Genomic DNA, 17,031 nt, shown 5'->3' with positions numbered 1-17,031 from the left:
ATGTGGATTAAGTGCAAACCAAAGAACTAAAGAATGTTCCTTTCAACATATTTAACTATAGTCTCTGTACTCAGTCCCAGACCACGGCTGCAGCACATTACTCAAGTGGGCTATGAAGCAAGCAGCAACTGTCCTGCATATTCTGAGATTTGGATAGGTCTGTATAAAAAAAAAAAGTCAACCTGAAATTCTTCACAGACGCCAATTGCTATGTTTCCCTTTGCTTCAGCACTAATGTTAAATGCTAATTTCTCTGCATGATCCCAGGGAAGTCAGAGCTGCTGAACTCTCCAAAAGAAGAGACGAGGATTTATGCTGCCAATTAAAAAGATTCTCCAAAAAGAGATGTTATCCTCCTTCATATCCAAAGCCAAGGCAATCTCACAAAAGTTACTCAAACTTTGGATCATCTCAAACCAACTTGCAGGGATAGGTATTTGTTAGGATCTCAGGCATACAGAACCACTGGGAGGCAAGGTACAGAGGATCAGCTATAAGGAGCCTGGGGAGGTCCTACACACCATGCAGCACAACACAGCCATGCAGACACGCAGCAGGACCGCCTCAAAATCCCAACTAGCCGTACGCTTCTTAGACACACCTCTGATCCCATTCCCCTCTCCTAGGGCTAATTTTTCAGATGCAGGCTGGGACAATAGCCCCAGCAGCTCTCCTTGGCATGACCGCCAAGGCAAACTCTAAGACCTCCAGCCATCCACCACAATCCTTTCACTTGGGGGTGGCATCTCTAACCTGTTCTCCAAGGCAGAGAGCATTTGAGTTGCTCCTTTAAGCATCAATACGCAGCTCAAAGCCATTTGTTCTCAACAGCCTTCAGCTACCAAGTTCAGAGTAAACAATACTGTGAGTGCGGATTTCCACCTCAGGTCTTACAGGTTTTACGTTAAAACTCCTATCCACAAAAGGAAAACTGTCTTATCGGTTTTCCTCATGAGATAGAGTATCATCTACTTGAATATAGGGACTTTTTCCAAAGTTACTGCCCACAATTTATCCTCAGATAATGGCCCAAACAAGGATTTCTAGCTGCCCACATATTAGCAGTTTCTCTTTTGCTCACTGTTAAGAAACCACACTCAATCTATTTCTCTAACAGGTCACGGTGCTATTTAATAATATTGTGACAAAACCAGCAGAGGCTATTTACAGGAAACTGGTTTACACCTGAAGAACACGTTCCTGCTGCTCGCTGCTCTGTGCTCAGTGGAAACCAGCACACACAGCAGTGGGCAAACTCCCCACCTAAAAACCACCCCTGGAACACCGACCAAAGTAAAATGGGATTTTGTTCTCGTACACTTAAAACTGCCAAAAATAAGGTGGACTGGTGTCATCACCTGGTCCCGACACTTGTAGCTTTTACCTCCTTACAGACTCTGGAAAAACACAAACGAGACAACACGTGCTCTGCCCCCATCTGATGAATTAAAGAACTGTGGTCTCCCACTGCTGTGAAAAATAACATGGCTGGGATGTGGGGGAGAGACCGAACAGCAGCTGCCATTCTGTTCAAGTTCTGTATCGCATCTCTTAGAGAAGGGGATACGTTTCCATAACTGTTAAAAAAACCACACACACAGAACTCAACAGCAAACATAACAGACTTGAGTAAATCAGAATTGCTCATAAACACTCGTTTCATTTCTTAAAACTTGCTTCCAAATATGTGCTTAGCCATTAAGACATAAATCTTTAGCTACTCTCCTAAAAAAGAGCTGCATATTCCTTATTTGAGTCAGAACACACTAATTCATCAATGTGCTTGGTTTTTATATAATTTACATCTAGAGATGAAAACATTTCTTCAAACATACATAAGATTTTCTGAAAGTAACACTGCATGAAAATCTATTTTTTTTTAAGTCAGGAAGGCACTGTCAGATCTGATGGGAAGTTCAGAACCAAATTAAAAGTGTTACTTCTTGCACAAAGCCTACAATTAAACTTTCTTATGGTTCTTTTTAAAGAAACCAATGAAACCTTTTTGGCTGTAACATTCCAACTGCAGCATCTGAAAGTAAAATACTGCATGCAGAGGAAGGAAATAAAGAAAACTAACCAATAATGGAGAAAAACCTTCACCTTCCTGGTCACCGTAAAGACAGAGTAAAGCAAAGAGCAAAACCAAGGAAATAAAAACTTCAATTTTAAGAAAATACCTCATATTTGATAAATGGTGTTCATTATTAAGGGATAATAAACCGACATCTAGGGCGTGAAAGTAGGTTTAATTGCTCAAGGTGTAATATAGAAGTTTATTAATTTATCTAACGATTATGCTTTCTGCTGTAAAACAGGAGGGGAAACCACAGCCATGTTAAAGGCTACACTGCATATTGGAGAGAATGCATTTCCCTTCACACTCTGCCCCTGTCAAGACAGTGAATCGTGAATTTTAAAAGCATTTTCTTACTGCTTTTGTTATTATTTTATTAATAGGTGGTTTATTTTGGACAGAAATTCTAAAACCAAACAATATCAAGAGAATAGAATTGCTCTTATTCCAGTATAACTGTTTTACACGATGAACGACATCCAGTAATCTTACATCTGTGGCTTGACGCAGGGTTCACCTGCCATTACTCATTTATTGGTTTCCTCGCCACAGCAACTGGGAAACATGTAAATGTACGCACCCCCAAACAGCATACAGAAGTTAACTTATTGTGTTTCCTTTCCTACAACAGCAGTTCATTTCAGGGGCAGAAGACCACGAATAAATAAAAGAGACCGGACACATCATCTGTTGTGGTTACATGAAACAAGGATGTTGAAATTAAGGTTGCGATGTACTGGAAAAACACCATATGACTCTGATCAACAACTGAGCCTGCAAGCTACAATTAACCCATCAGCATTATTTATTAAACTTTATGCAACCTCTGAGGTCCCTGAATGCCAGGCACCAACTGAGAAATACGGCACGGATAGGGCTCATCTGCCGGAGAGAGACAGATCCGTCGGTCAGCAGTGTCTGAACCACAGCCATGGCTGCTACTGAGAGGCTTCTTCTGTGATGTTTGTCCCCGGGGTACCCCAGCTGCTCCGACAACAGTAAATTCAGCAAAGAGGGCAAGACCAGCAACAGAGCGAGAGACTCTAGACAGAGCGCTCAATACAAGACAGGCTTCAGCTACGTATCACTTTCCTCCTCCTCTGGTGTAGTGTGTCTGATCTTCTGCCCCGGCGCGGGTTCAGGAGCATGGCCCAGCTGCAGGAGGGAAGCGGGCGATGGTAGGGTGCGATGGTAGGGTGCCTCTGCAGGGTGCTGCCCAGCTCCACGCGTAGCACCTGGGGAGGTACAGCCCCAGCACCTGCAGAAGCAGGGACCCAAAACATAGTTCTTGGCTGGGAACACACAGGGGGATCTTCCAGTTTAAGAACTTGATGTATTTTTAGCCAGCCCCATTTCTCAGCCAGCCTATATTTATGCAGTGGAAGCTCTCCTGCTCTTGTGTTAACAGCAGAGATGAAATGCAGAAGACTGAGAAACCGCACACGGGAGTTGGAAGACCCGCTCTGTAGCACACAGCCAGACCCCAGGTAAGCTGGGCAGACAGTGAGCTACATGGGTTTTCATCAAATTCTCCAAAGCTGGAGGGAAAAACATAGCACATGAATCAGCTACAGCTCTCCAACCTTCTTCACCTTGAGATGCAACAGGAAGAGAGTCCAAACACACCAGTATAAAACAATAGGGAGCAGAGTTAAACCATGAATCACTAAGAAAAAGACTGCCTAAAAAATAGCTTTACTTGGCATTATCCCAAGCAACTTCTAAGGTCAGTCTGCACATCATCACTTGTGTCACCTTTCCACATGAGATCTTCCAAGCAGCAAAAGGAGGAAAGAAAATAACCCAAGTGAGAGGTGGGACAAGATCATGTCTAATTCATTAATTTTGAAGTGATGCATCCTTTAAAAGGTTATGTTCCAGTGACTTACAGTACCAGATTGACATTAACACACACAAAAGCAGCACTAGCAACAATACTCAAGCCAAAAAAACAATTCAGTGAATTACAGTCAGTCTCTCCGAATCCCCGCAGCCGCTGCAGACGGACAGAGCCTCCTCCTTCCCCTCCCAGCCTAGGTACGGAGCCGTCACACGGCTTCCATCAGGCAGTGGTGTCTCATTACTGGGTGTGTTGATTTCTAAATACCTCTTTATTCATCCTATCAGGAAACTTGTGCAAGCAAATACTGAAGTACTAGGAAATACGCAAACGGGAATTAAGAGAGGCCCGGGTGTTACTACAAAATGTCGCTTAACTTGGGGAAAAAGCAAATTTTCAGAGGAAGTTTGCTTGCTTGGGAAACTCTGAGCTTGGGGACTAACTGAATTAACACTGTTCTGTCCCCAGTAATGGTTAAAATACCTCGATGGTTTCCATATGCTCACTGGTGTTGTGCTAGAAACTGCTAGTTTTATTTGATTCTAGCCAATACATATTTCAATTGGATGTTATTACTCACATCAGAAAGCTGCCCTCTACTAAGTATTTTATAGACACTTGACACATCTGCCAAATTCACAGAATCCAAATGTATTTTTAATGTTACGAATTCGGCTGTGGTCAGGATGCTGAGAATTTAATGCTCCTGGATCAGTCCCCACTCTTGAATACAGAGCGTTAACGCTTCTTTCATTTGCTGCCACACTTACAACCCAGATCAATGAAAATCTAGACCATGACTAAAAATAAGTTCCCATCCCCAATGCTCCAAGGAGTCTCAGCTGCAGAGATTTCAAAGAAACCCTTGCACACTGTGACCAGCCTAACAATTTCTGCCGCTAAAACCTCATACAAATGAGTCCCTCCAGATTGAGAAAGGGTGGAAATATACTTTGATTCTCAGTCTGATTTCATTTTAGAGAAAACTCTTAAGTTTTACAGCTAAGGATAAACCACTGCAGCTGAAGCCGAGAGGGCTTGTCTGTCAGAGCAAGACAACATTGCACCGCAGCTGTGCCAGCTGATTTCCCTGAGCGACAAACCTGAAGGGCTCATCGCACTTGGGTTTGATTTTAGCAGATTTCTACCCTAGGAGTTCATCGAATATTACATAACTACTATAATTGTCACTAAAGAATAGAGTTTTCCGTCATCAGCTCCAGTCCTAACCACCAAGGCTGCACAGGACACTTTAAATCAACAAAGCAGATTACGTCCAACACTGCACCAAGCTTAAAATTGCTACTATTGCCCCTTCACTTAACCCCCCCAAATCATGCTTAGAAATCAAACCCCACGTTCTGAATAGCTGCACAAACACTGACAGACACAGGGGGTGAAGTGAGAGGCCATTTCCAGGTTGTGCTGGTTGAAACCTTGCAGTTTAACTCCTGAACGGCACTCCTGTGCTAGTCCAACGCCCTTATGAGCTGTCATTTTTTTTATTGCATTGGCCAGCCCTGCACACTGATGCCTGCACCATGAAGAAAGGTGGTGATGTGTTGTAAGTGACAGTGGTTTTAGTGGTCTTGCTCCGGTGAGTAATTTTACACAAGTTTTACAGTCAGGCATCTAATTTGCAGCAGAGTGGCGTGGCCATTTAAACGTTACTTGTGTGAGTTGCACAACCCTCTAGCAAAGCCTTTAGCTTCATTATGCTGGGACCTCATGGCGGGTTACTACAGCTTCATCAGGGTTACTACAGCTTCATCACGCCGCTCTGCGTTGGCAGGTGAACGGCCACAGCCTTCTCCCATGCCCAGCTCAACACGTTAAACACTATTATCACGCAGGAAAAACTCCCCCGTGCAGACACTTATTATTTCCCTTATCACTCTATTTCAGAATAGCAAAGCTGTGAGTCTCTGCCCTTCACATCACTTCTGTTTACACCCTGATTGAAGCTGTTTACTGCACCTCCCTGTGCCCACGACATACCTCGTCTTTCAGGGCCTCTCCTCCAGGTGCCGAGTAACCGACTGCCTTCGGCTGCTGCAGGCGGTCATGCACACCCGCTCCTTCGCTCACCCTCTGCTCTAGCACCGAGCCGCCTGGTTTTGTTTGATCAGGAGTGCTGCACACTAAATTTGCCTAGGATGCCATTAAATGACTGAGGGATTCCAGTCAATTTGTCTGCTGACAAGTTTGCATATTGCAGGCAGCGTTTCGGTTAAATTTGCAATATCAGAACCACGCTTGACTTCTGGGGGGGTCAAGTTTAGCAACCACTCGAGTTGCATCAGATTTTGCACGATGAATTCATGTTCAGGTTGAGACCTTAGAGGCAAAACACAGGTGGGGGAACGGACAATCATACCATGAACCCTACAAGTAGGGATTTCTAAGTGGAAATGCTGACAGTTCAGCAGCCGTAAGCACAGAGGTAGCACAGCTGGAATAAACATTACCACGCACCGAAAATGTGAGACAACAAAAAAAGAGAAAGAAAAGAAAAAAAATGAGACCCACAGCAAGAAAAAAATCTCCTGCCTGTTGTCAGGATTTCTATTTTCAAGCTGGGCTTCTCGCTTTGCTGGCATCAAAACCAAACAGCGCTGGCTGTGGAACAGCCCGGTCTTACTTTGCAGCTTGCACTGCCTTCAACGCCACCAGCAAGAAAGCGTGCCTTTTGCCAGCACAAAACACGACCCGGTTTCCAGCCTCAGGCTGCAGGACAGCGACCGTGTGCATCCACCGCCTTTCCGTACAGAAGCACAAGGCAAGGTCAAGCTCAGACTTGCTTCTGCCTTGAACCAGGCTTTGCAGCAGATGGCAAAAGTTATGCTTGACCTCTTCATACAGTTGCAGATGCCAGTTTTCATGGCCAGTAGCCAGAAGGATAATAAACAGCACTATTTCTTCTTGGCATGCCATTCACCTGAAACCCTTTTCAATAAACATGTTCTAGGTTAGAAAAAGCCCACTGGGTCTCGTAGATTGGACAGACATTGTCCAACTGTCATAATTCACTAGGGAAATGACTCTAAATGAAACTCACTTTTGATTTATTTTGGCAGCTCAACTACTGTTTATTATTCATTGGTTACAAAAGAATATTACAGGACTTTAATCACTCGACTGGAGTCTTACAGAATCTGTGGCATGACCTTTTTTTTTAAATGTATAAAATTACACAGCTTAAGACACAATATTTAACCCTCATCCATTCACCATCTTAAAACGTATTGAAATCTAACACTAGTCTGTTCATATTTCAGAATAATGACCCATTCATCAAAAAAACAGGAGATAAAGCTTAGCCATGCAGGAGAGAATGAATATAATTGAAAAATGGTGCCCACAACATCAGGGACTGTGACACAAAAAAGCCCCCAAATATTTTATTTGGCTTAGGCTTAATTAGTTATTAAGAGCTTACGGTGATTTTCCTCATCCGCTCTTAAGGGTCAGGCAAAGGCAGTCAATGCTGTCCCAGCAGCAGAGGCACATCAACACCAACCACGAGTCAAACCTGGGCACCGCGGCCAAGGAATCAGCACGCAATTTGATGTCTGGAAGCGAGCATATATTTAAATAAATAAAAAAACAAAATAAAAGTGCCTACGGTAGGAGATCGGAAAGCACTGACTACCTTAGTTTAGCGTGAAACACAATCTGCAATCAAAAAAGCCACCTCCACCCAAACAGGTGGAGGTAAGAAGAGAGGCTGAAGCAACAGTGCTGCTTATTAAGCATGTTTATGCAAACAGTGCACAAAATCACCTTCCTGCCTGCCGGGCAGACACTGCCTGTAACCCAGCACTCGCAGAGCTGAGGAGAGGACAAGCCGCTGACTCGAGTGACACCATCCACCAGCTGCCCTGTAGCTCAGGACACCGCTAGCTAAACGGGCACTCGAGTAGCTGGGATGACCCCATCAGCAGGAGAGTACCATACTCCCCACTGCTCTCCTCTCTGCCACATGCAGCACCTGCATCACTCTCTTCTTCTGCTCACCATCCATCTTCATCCTTTCTTCCTCCCTATATTGATTCTGCAAAGTGTTTCCTGATCTCTATTTAAAGAAAAGAAAACAGAAAAGTATTTCACATACTTCCATGTATGACCTTGTCAAACCCAATAACCTGTGGGCATTTTTCTATGCCAGACACATCCTCCTCCTTCCACAGGCTTAAACACTGCCAGACACTGCAGCACACACACCGGGCAGGGCAGGCAGTCTGAGCCTCCCCACAGCTGCAGAGCTGAGACGTTTCTTTTTACATGCAACGAGAAAGGACAGCGCTGGTTACCAAAGGATGGGATGGCTAATTGAACTGTCCACTGCTGTGCTGGGTTCAGGCTGGACAGCAAGAATATATTTGTACTCTTTAACCACAGCAGCTGCCATCTCTTTTCTTGCTCTGCTGTAGTTATGAAAAAAAATATATTACTGTTCTCCCGGAGCAAAGAAGCAGGAGCCAACCAAAGCAATCCAAGTTATCAACCAGTATCTTCAGCCATGAGAAACATGCAAGGCTTTTCCCAGCCCAGAAAACATCCCTTTTCTCTTCTCGTTAACACTTAACTTTGTTCTACCACTAATTGAGCCAGACCCTAACATAGTAGGAGATACTAAGAGACAAACCAAGCTTTTCTTTTAAACAGTCTTTACTCATTCAATTTCCGTCATTTACTTTATGCATGTTTGCGCACAGGGCAGGAAGGGAAAGATGGACCAGAGATAACAAAGAAATATTTTTTTAGATTCAAACTATAAAGCCACAAATCTTGGGATTCCTCTTGCATTCTTGATTCCTTCTGAAATAGATTTTGTAAGAACCTGCCTCACCTTTACTGACCCGGGCACCCACGTCCTGCTTGCACAGATACTGTCAAGGGTTAAACTAGACTGCAAACACAGAGGCTACTTTATTACAAGGACAAAAGCCTGATAGGTGAAGCAGCTTCAGCCAAACAACCAGTAAAGGCATGTCAGCAACTGTCAAAAAAATTACAGCCAGTCCATGCAGAAGGTTTAGCAATAAACACAACTAAAGAGTGACAAATAAAACCGTACGGAGTGTGTTAAACGCTCAGTGGAAAAATCTATGGGAACTTTTTATACTACACCCTAGGGCAGAGAGGAAATTATGCCACAACTGGTCTGCAGCTCTTAGCAAGGTCAGCTCAGACTCCAGTTCAGCAGCAGCTCTGAGAAAAACCTTACAGACGAAAAATCGGATAGCACTGGCTCCCCAGAAACTGCAGGCACAGCTTGAACCGCATATTGTTACAACTGAACCACAGCAGCTCCTGCATTCCCAGCCTCTCCCAAGGCATCCGAAATAGCCCAAGTCTGGGACTCCCAAGGAAAATTTTGTTACGCCCTGCAGAGGAATGTTCCACCCACGACTGTTGTTTCCTCCCATAAAAGGATCATTAGTGAGATAATTTCTGAAGTTCATGGTATTGTCTACAGATTTTACTGAAATATCGCACCAGGAAGGGGAAGCCAAATGAGCCAGACTATTTTAAGGCTTTTGCATTTGGAGGAAATTCTAGGGCAAAATTTCAAAAAGGCAGATGCTTTGAACTGGGAAACGTTACACTTTGTGGAGAAGGGAGCATTCCTGTCTTTAGAGCTGCTTAAATAACTCTTTTGGGGCCACATCTATTTGATCGACTTTATTTTTAGATTTAGAATCTGCTTTTTCAGACACCTAAATATTATTTTATATGAACATGTGTATGTGATCAAGACTATTTGGGAAACAGTTTAAAAGTTAAAGACTGACCATAAAAAGCTACTCTTACATCCTTCTCATACCTACAATTCACCTCGAAGACCTGCTCAATCATCTCAGCACCCAGGTGGAACACAGCAGTGTTATCCCCATCATTACCACTGCCACATTACCAGCCAGATGGGACAGGAGACTCGATCACAGGGAGTACAGTGGCTGGATCTGCAATTAGGATTTTGAACTTGCTATCCCTAAGGTCTCCTTTTCCTTAAGGAGCATGGAGAGGACATTGCCATAGCTGCATACTGCATATTCCCCACTGGGTCTGACTGGGATTTAGATTGCTCTAACCATGAAAATAACATGCAGCACTACTCGGACATTTCTCCTCTGGCAGCACTCCCTCACCATCAATGATCAGTAAAACATTAGCCTGGTCTCAAAAACAAGGCTGGACTCCCCTCTCCTGGATGGCTGCAAAGGTGCAGCTCTCAACAAGGCTCGGTAAAGCACTGCTCCTCCACACGAGAGGGAAAGCTGCTTTGCTGGGCTCAGTTGGTAAATGACTCCTTCCCCAAAGAGAAAGCAAGCTGTTAAAGGCTAAATACCCTTAGCTTGTCTTCTAGGAACCTGCCTGGTATCACTGGTCTCCAAACACGCTACCAAAAAAAAAAAAAAGAGATCAGATAGGTTGATGGCAGGTCCCAGTGATTTGGGCACCAATTGAACCAACGGCCTACGTGAGATTCCCAACCCCGTGTTTGGCAGTTAAGACTGACGGGAGATGGAAAAGCCAAAGATGAGCTTCCTGAATCAGCTTCTGCACCCACGGCACACGGTGCTCCCGCACCTGCAAGGGCAGCAGGGATGGCAACCGCTCGTGTCTGCAGCTCTGCCTCCCCACGCAAACCCAAGGCAGGCAGGGCACAGCTAACACGGACAACTGAGAGCAGGGGCTCAGCAGGGAACCCCCTCCTGGCTTGCTTTGACTTAAACAAGAACTTTTTTTTTCTTCTACCACTGCATCTGAGGTTTATGTTTCCTTTGGAAGGAAGTCAGAGATTGAAAGGATGTTTATGAAAACTATTATTTACTCTCCAGACAAGAATGGCTCCTCCAGCTCCGGTACCACGCAGTCAGGCAATTCTGGCAAATGCTGATTACAGTTTGTATCACGAGTTGTTAGGAGAGAATGTGACTGAAGGAAAGAGGCTTTTGCAAAACACCTTCCAGATCCAATCATGCAATAAATACACAGGATCCTGAGCTCCCACTGAAATTCCAGCAGCTACAATATCAGAGTTCATACACATTTTTATTTACAGCACACACTTTCAAGGACATGATAGATGGCATTATTCCTCTCGAGTCTCAGTGTGTCAAGGGATGGAATTAAGTCAAATAGTTGGGAAAAGGTATCTGAAGACTAAACTTTTTGCTGTGGCTGGTTTTAAGCTTTGTTTCAAACCTATTGGAAAAGCTAGCTGTTTCTTTATTAATCAAGGGTGGTTTGCAGTTGTGGTTACTATGATAAAATGCAATAACAATCTTCATCCTGGGGCTTCCTAAGGGAGAGGTTCACAGGGTGACACTATATATCCATGTGTATGCTTCAATCAAATTTTGCAGGGAAATACTGGTCTTGAGGATACAAATTTCCTAGAAATTTAATAAGAACAGAAGATCAGTAGAAGAACGAACCTAATTTTACTGTGGGACCAAACTACAAACTACTACCAGAAAAGGTAAATAACGAAAAAAGCCCCTTTCAGTAGCACTGACTCCCTTCCTAGCAGAGCACTGACTTGTCTTAAAGGCACCTTGCTTTCAGTTGTTTCAAAACAATTTCTTACCATACATTGGAAAATGATACCCTTCCTCTCCAAGTGGGAGAAGCCAGGCCTCTTGCTCTATAAAAACCTAACATTTCTAAGTGTCCTTGATTCCACTGAGGATATGCTGGTAAAACAAAGGCACTCTTCAGCACAGGAACAGGCAACTGAAGCTGAAAAGCAAGGTTTTCGCCCCCACAATCGGGTATCAACAGGGTTGTCATGTGAAAAAGCCTGCCTCACTCCCCCAGCTAGCACACAGAATACACTACTCGGAGAAAGTAGTGCAGGGGGTGACAGGAACAACAAATGTTTCTTCTAGGTTTCCTCTGTTTGGTTCTGGAGAGACAAATATAAAATTTCATCTCAAACTGAAATGCAATTCAAGCATTCCCCAGCACTGTAAGATGATCTCCTCTGCTGCGGGTCCCTCCGACCAGCTAACGTGCAAGGCCTGAGCTTGCTGACGCTCCTTTACTGCTTTAAACTTCAAGACCCAGCCAAGTTCTGCCACTCTAACAGTCTGGTTCCAGCAATTCACATATGAAATGCACGTACAAGTGTGAAATGGTGGACTTAGATTAGAAACGCAGAAAGAAAAAGCTCGCAGCATTTCAGATTCAAACAATTTTCCTTACCAGAGAACTAACACTTTCAATAATTGAATGGTTTCAGTATTTGTTAGGATCTCTTAAAGAAACAACTGTTACGCTTCTGGGAGACTGTCTGGCCTCAGCCCATGCAGTCCGTGCAACTGCAAGCTCTGGCATCTGTCTTAAAGTCTGCTTCTACCTTGCAAAGCAACGAAGTGAGGGAAAATGGGAAAATTCACAGCTAAATACAGGAATATTTGTGATTAACTGCAGCTCCAGGCCACTTGAAAGCCGCCCTGCACAGACACGCCACATACACATGCACGTTTGAAGGTTTTTACTTGGACAGGAGTTTAATTGGTTCCTTTACAACCAAACTAAATGAAGGGATGCACAGACAGATCTGCCTCCCCAGTACTTCAGAGCAGGATATTGTCCAAGTCCATCTGTATATGCTTTGGAGAACTTCAAAGGGATTAAAGAGTGAGAAAGCACAGACATAAGGCAAAGCTCTAAACAAAGCTCGCCGAATCTCCATAGCACACAGACACTTTTGTTATCCTGCAAGCATAGCTGACCACGGCACTGCTTTTGTTCATCTCTCACCACGTTCATCCTTGGGACCTGCAAGTCCTGAGGCACTCTGGGCAATTCTCAGCCACAGCTCTTCTTGATCCTGCTTTTTTGCAGTCTTCTCTGAATTTGTCACCTCGAATGGGCCCAAAAAGCTACAACAGCACCAGCTTTCCATCATATCCAAACTCTCCACATACTGCACTAGTTTCCATTCCCTCCTCAATTTCTGTAATTGCCTCCCCACTTGATTTCTTGTCTCATCCCTCCACAGTGATTACAGGCAGCACCACTCCTAGGTATGCCACATCCCAAGCACATTCCCAGTTTAACAGCAGTACTCAGGCAACCTTGCAAGCATTAAACTAGTTCTGCTAGGAGAGGTAAGCGTCTTGCATTTTTTTGAAAGCAATACAAAGGCTTATAAAGTTAAATAATTCACTCAAGGCCACAGACTCTGTGGCAGAGGTAGGATTAGAAATAAACGCCAATGGCTACTGCAGCAAGAAGTGGAAAATACAGCCAGCCATGCTGGTGAGGGAATGACTACCCCATCCCAGCAAACTAGTCTTAAATCTGGTATTAAAAGGATGAGTCAGCGTTTACACTGAGGAAAGCAGCATGACTGACGATGCAAGGCATTAATGTTCCTGGTCTAAAACAGAACAGACACAGGAAATACAGCAGCACTGGGTGATACCTCAAAATCAGATAACATGTGGACCAAGCTCAGCGTTCACAAACACTGCAGCCACAGCCATGCTCTTTGATACTGTACTCCAAGCAAACACATCTGTCAAGCAAAAGACAAGTGAAAATCTGGCAGCTGAATAAGACATGCCAGATGAACTGGTAGCCAGTCACCAGGCTTAGTCACTAGCAACTTAGTTAAAAGGCTAAATAGCCTTTTATTGATCCTTACTCAGCAGCAAATGTGCTTGCACCTATTTAATCCTGTTCATTTTATCATTAACTTCAGAGTGGCACAACCGCGCACAAGCCTCCTGGTTTTCCTTTTGATTTTTAAATCCATTTCTCATTCACTTCCCTTTGGAGGGCGATCAGAAAGCAGGCTAGAACAGCTGTTGAGCGAGCAGCTCGCAAAGTCATTAGTGTAAGAGACAGCAGAAACACCTCCTTAACAATGGGAGCGGGTTTCTGCCTGCCAGAGCCATGTCTCAATTTAGCATCGCAAGATGAGAACCTCTGGCATTACCAGAGATGAGATGTACGTACCTGCCTGCCATCCTGTCCCACGTTGGTCTGTCCTCTCACCACAGTTCGAATGTTGTCATCCAACCTCCTGGAGAAAAGAAGCTGTAATGTCAAACTCATTCTCTATGTGCCTGACCCAAACAATTGTGGGAACCTTGAGAGCTACAGAACAGATTTAAAATAAAAAAGCTGGTGCTACCCATGCTAAACATTTTTTTTCTTCTGTCTCTGTAGGACATCACTATCTTACATAATTTAAAACTCCTGTTGCAAAAATAAAAATCCATTTCCTAATTTAATCAGGGCTTCTTGCATTTCTCTTCCCTTAAGCAATATTGTCAGTTTTCCCTTGTCTGTTTTCATTTCCACTTTCCACATATTAAAGTGCTGTCTCAATCATTTCAGGTTGGTAATGCCAGAACGCACAGAAAATGTAAGTATTTCCTGCACACTTATATTTATTTTGTACTTTTGACCTCACAAACAGAATAAATTTACAGCAACGAAATCTTCTGGGTAGTTTGTTCTCTCAGCCTTCAGACTGTACTAAAATTTGGTACTTCTTGATTCTTCATTGTTTTTTCAAAGCTCTACTTTGCAACCCATCAGCTAAAATAACCTGAGAGGCACGTATTATACAATAGAGGCAAAGTATAAAAAAGAATTGTAATTACAGGGAGTCATTTTTGTCTCTGTCCCGCTATTGGACTTGAGACTGACCCTATTCATGCCTTTGAAGCAAATTAATTCCTATCAGCTACAGTGCAAAGGCTATATTTATGAAGCCTTGGTGACAACCACACTACTCGCCACCTGAGGTGCAATGAAATGGAGAAACATTTACCTTATTTTCAATCTGATTTTGTTCACGACTTCATCGATGTTTGCCAAAGACTACAACATGAAAAAAAACAGAGAAGTGAAACGCGGAACCTCTTACTGCGATACACGTCAGCTGTGATACTTAACGCTTTCTCACGCGTGGCACTTTACAAAGAGGAGAGTGATGACTTTGTTTTACAGATGGAGGAACTGAGACACACGGCAACTTAGCTGCTCCTCAGGTCACATAATGAAGAGCAGCAAAAGACAGGGCAGGCCAGGGTGCAGCCCTGCAGGTCCCGGAGGCTCCCCGCTTCCCACCCAGCCCTGAGCCCTGCCTTGTCAGCAGAACTGCTCCCAAAACGGCGTGGTGACAGTGACCTCCAGTGGGCAAGGGGGACAGAGCCTTCGCCTTCCCTGGGCAGAGACCCTCACAGAGCCCGGACACCCAGCACATGGGGTGGAGGAGGCCTGGCTGCTGCCAGAGCTGCAGTGGGAGTATTGCAGGGGAAACAGCTCTCCACCACTGGCAAAGGGAAAAAAGCCAAGCCAGCACCACCAGCAAACTGACTAGAAACAGCTGAAAGCCAAAAAAGCCAGTGCTGCAGAGGATCTTAAACGCAGTAAATGTTGGAGCTGCCTCACAACCCAATCTTCAGCTGCAGAAACACCTCCTTTTTGCAACAGATTAGTCCAAAACTGCCCTGGGGGCTGATGTGGGGAAAACAAAGTACGGATATGAGCCCACAGCAATCTCATTCTTTAAATCTCAAAAGAAACAATAGGTTTTAAACATGGATGACTCTCCAGTGACATTTCACAGGCAACACCTGCCTTATTTGGCTGAAACCCCTGAGGATTCACCAATGATTAATACACAACAAGTCATGAAATTTACTGCAAGAGAAACCTCTATATAGAAAACTAATTTATTACTACAGATCAAAGCCAGACTTTTACTGCAGCAAGCACTCTGGGCTGAAAGAAGCTACATAATGACAGTGAACCTCGTGAGATGCAAATTTAAGAAGTGATTATTGTTATAGTTTTATTGCCTGTGCTACTGTTTCAAAGAAAAGGCTTGGGTACAGGTTTAAACACGCCTTCAGTCATTTACTATCAGGTTACTCCTCGCACTGAGAGGGCCATACTGTGAGCACTACTTACTTGCTCAGTGGGAAAGAGAGTATTAATATATTCCACAGCATTGAAATCTGCTCTGTCCAGTGGATCTTGGCTGGGAAATACCTGAAGGAGAGGGAGGAAAACAATACAATCAACAATACATCACCGTTAATTTCTGTAACTTTACACAGTATCTACTATTTTTAATTACTTCAGCACCCACTTCCAATTGTGTTTCACAGCATTGTTCTAACAAGCATGCACAGAGAGCGGTCAGGCCTCTGCCCAGGCGTAAAGCAGCTACATGCTCTGGAGGTCTCTGACCTATGAAAATTCCTGTGGATATCAGCCTGGGTAAACACAGATAATATACATGCATCCTTCCACATACAGCCCCAGCACGATCGATCACGTACAAGGAATTCCTGAGACACATGAACCATTAATTATGCATCCCAAACCATTCTGATGCTTTTGCCCTTTTCTGGAAATGAACCCCCCGCGCTGAGGCATTGCCCTTCTCTTTGCCTGGGCTTTGCGAGGCCCCGTGGTGAGAGACAGAGGATTTGCTTTTCACAGCCGCGTAATAGGAAACATGATGAATTAGGAAATGGTTGTACAAGTTCTCTGGAGACTTGGGTTTGCCACTTTCACATGAAAAAGAGGGAGAGAAACAGAATCTGCTGAATGATGCTTCCTACCCACGGGAAAGGGAAAAGAGCAGCTGTGGTGCAAACAGATCTCATCTCTCCTCAGAAGTAGCTCAAACAACACAAATGCGGCTGCCAGGCTTTGCTTTTTGTCCCCACAGACTAAAATATGCTGCATTCCCTTCTCTAATACCATATTTGTTCCATATTTATACAGCCATCAGCTCTGCACTCTATGGTCAAAACCCTGCCTAGCTCACACTGCAGCACCGCCTCTGCACGTCACCCTGGTCACATGCAGCATTTACACTGTTTTACACATTTTGCAGTGTAAAAGCAGTGGGTTTATGAGACCATTTAAATGAGAGCAACTTCTGCCTGAAATAGGCCTCTTCAGCAGCTTTCCCAAAGCTTCTCCTGTGGCCAAGGAGAGGCAGGCAGCAGTTAAATATGCATGAGGTCGTGCCTGAGTGAGGAAGATGCTCTGACATTAGCCCAGCATAAGAGCGCAGTTGCAGCATCACAACCAGCCTGTCCTGCTCTGGGCTCACAGCTCC

At 44.2% G+C, this 17,031-nt stretch overlaps 1 protein-coding gene across 1 annotated transcript in view; it reads right to left on the bottom strand.

The window, feature by feature from the left end:
- Positions 1-17,031, bottom strand: part of VPS53 (VPS53 subunit of GARP complex) — a 69,030-nt gene that overhangs the window by 50,121 nt on the left and 1,878 nt on the right. Inside the window, exons 2-4 of the mRNA XM_050908833.1 lie at positions 15,867-15,947; positions 14,722-14,771; positions 13,899-13,965 (exon numbers count right to left, since the gene is read on the bottom strand). Coding sequence (XP_050764790.1) covers positions 13,899-13,965; positions 14,722-14,771; positions 15,867-15,947 — 198 coding nt within the window. The remainder of the gene's footprint in view (positions 1-13,898; positions 13,966-14,721; positions 14,772-15,866; positions 15,948-17,031) is intronic.

The sequence above is a fragment of the Gymnogyps californianus genome, chromosome 20, assembly GCF_018139145.2.
Source record: "Gymnogyps californianus isolate 813 chromosome 20, ASM1813914v2, whole genome shotgun sequence".
Lineage (NCBI taxonomy): Eukaryota > Metazoa > Chordata > Aves > Accipitriformes > Cathartidae > Gymnogyps > Gymnogyps californianus.
The sequence above is the reverse complement of the archived record's forward strand: the minus strand, read 5'-3'. Positions and strand labels throughout refer to the sequence as shown.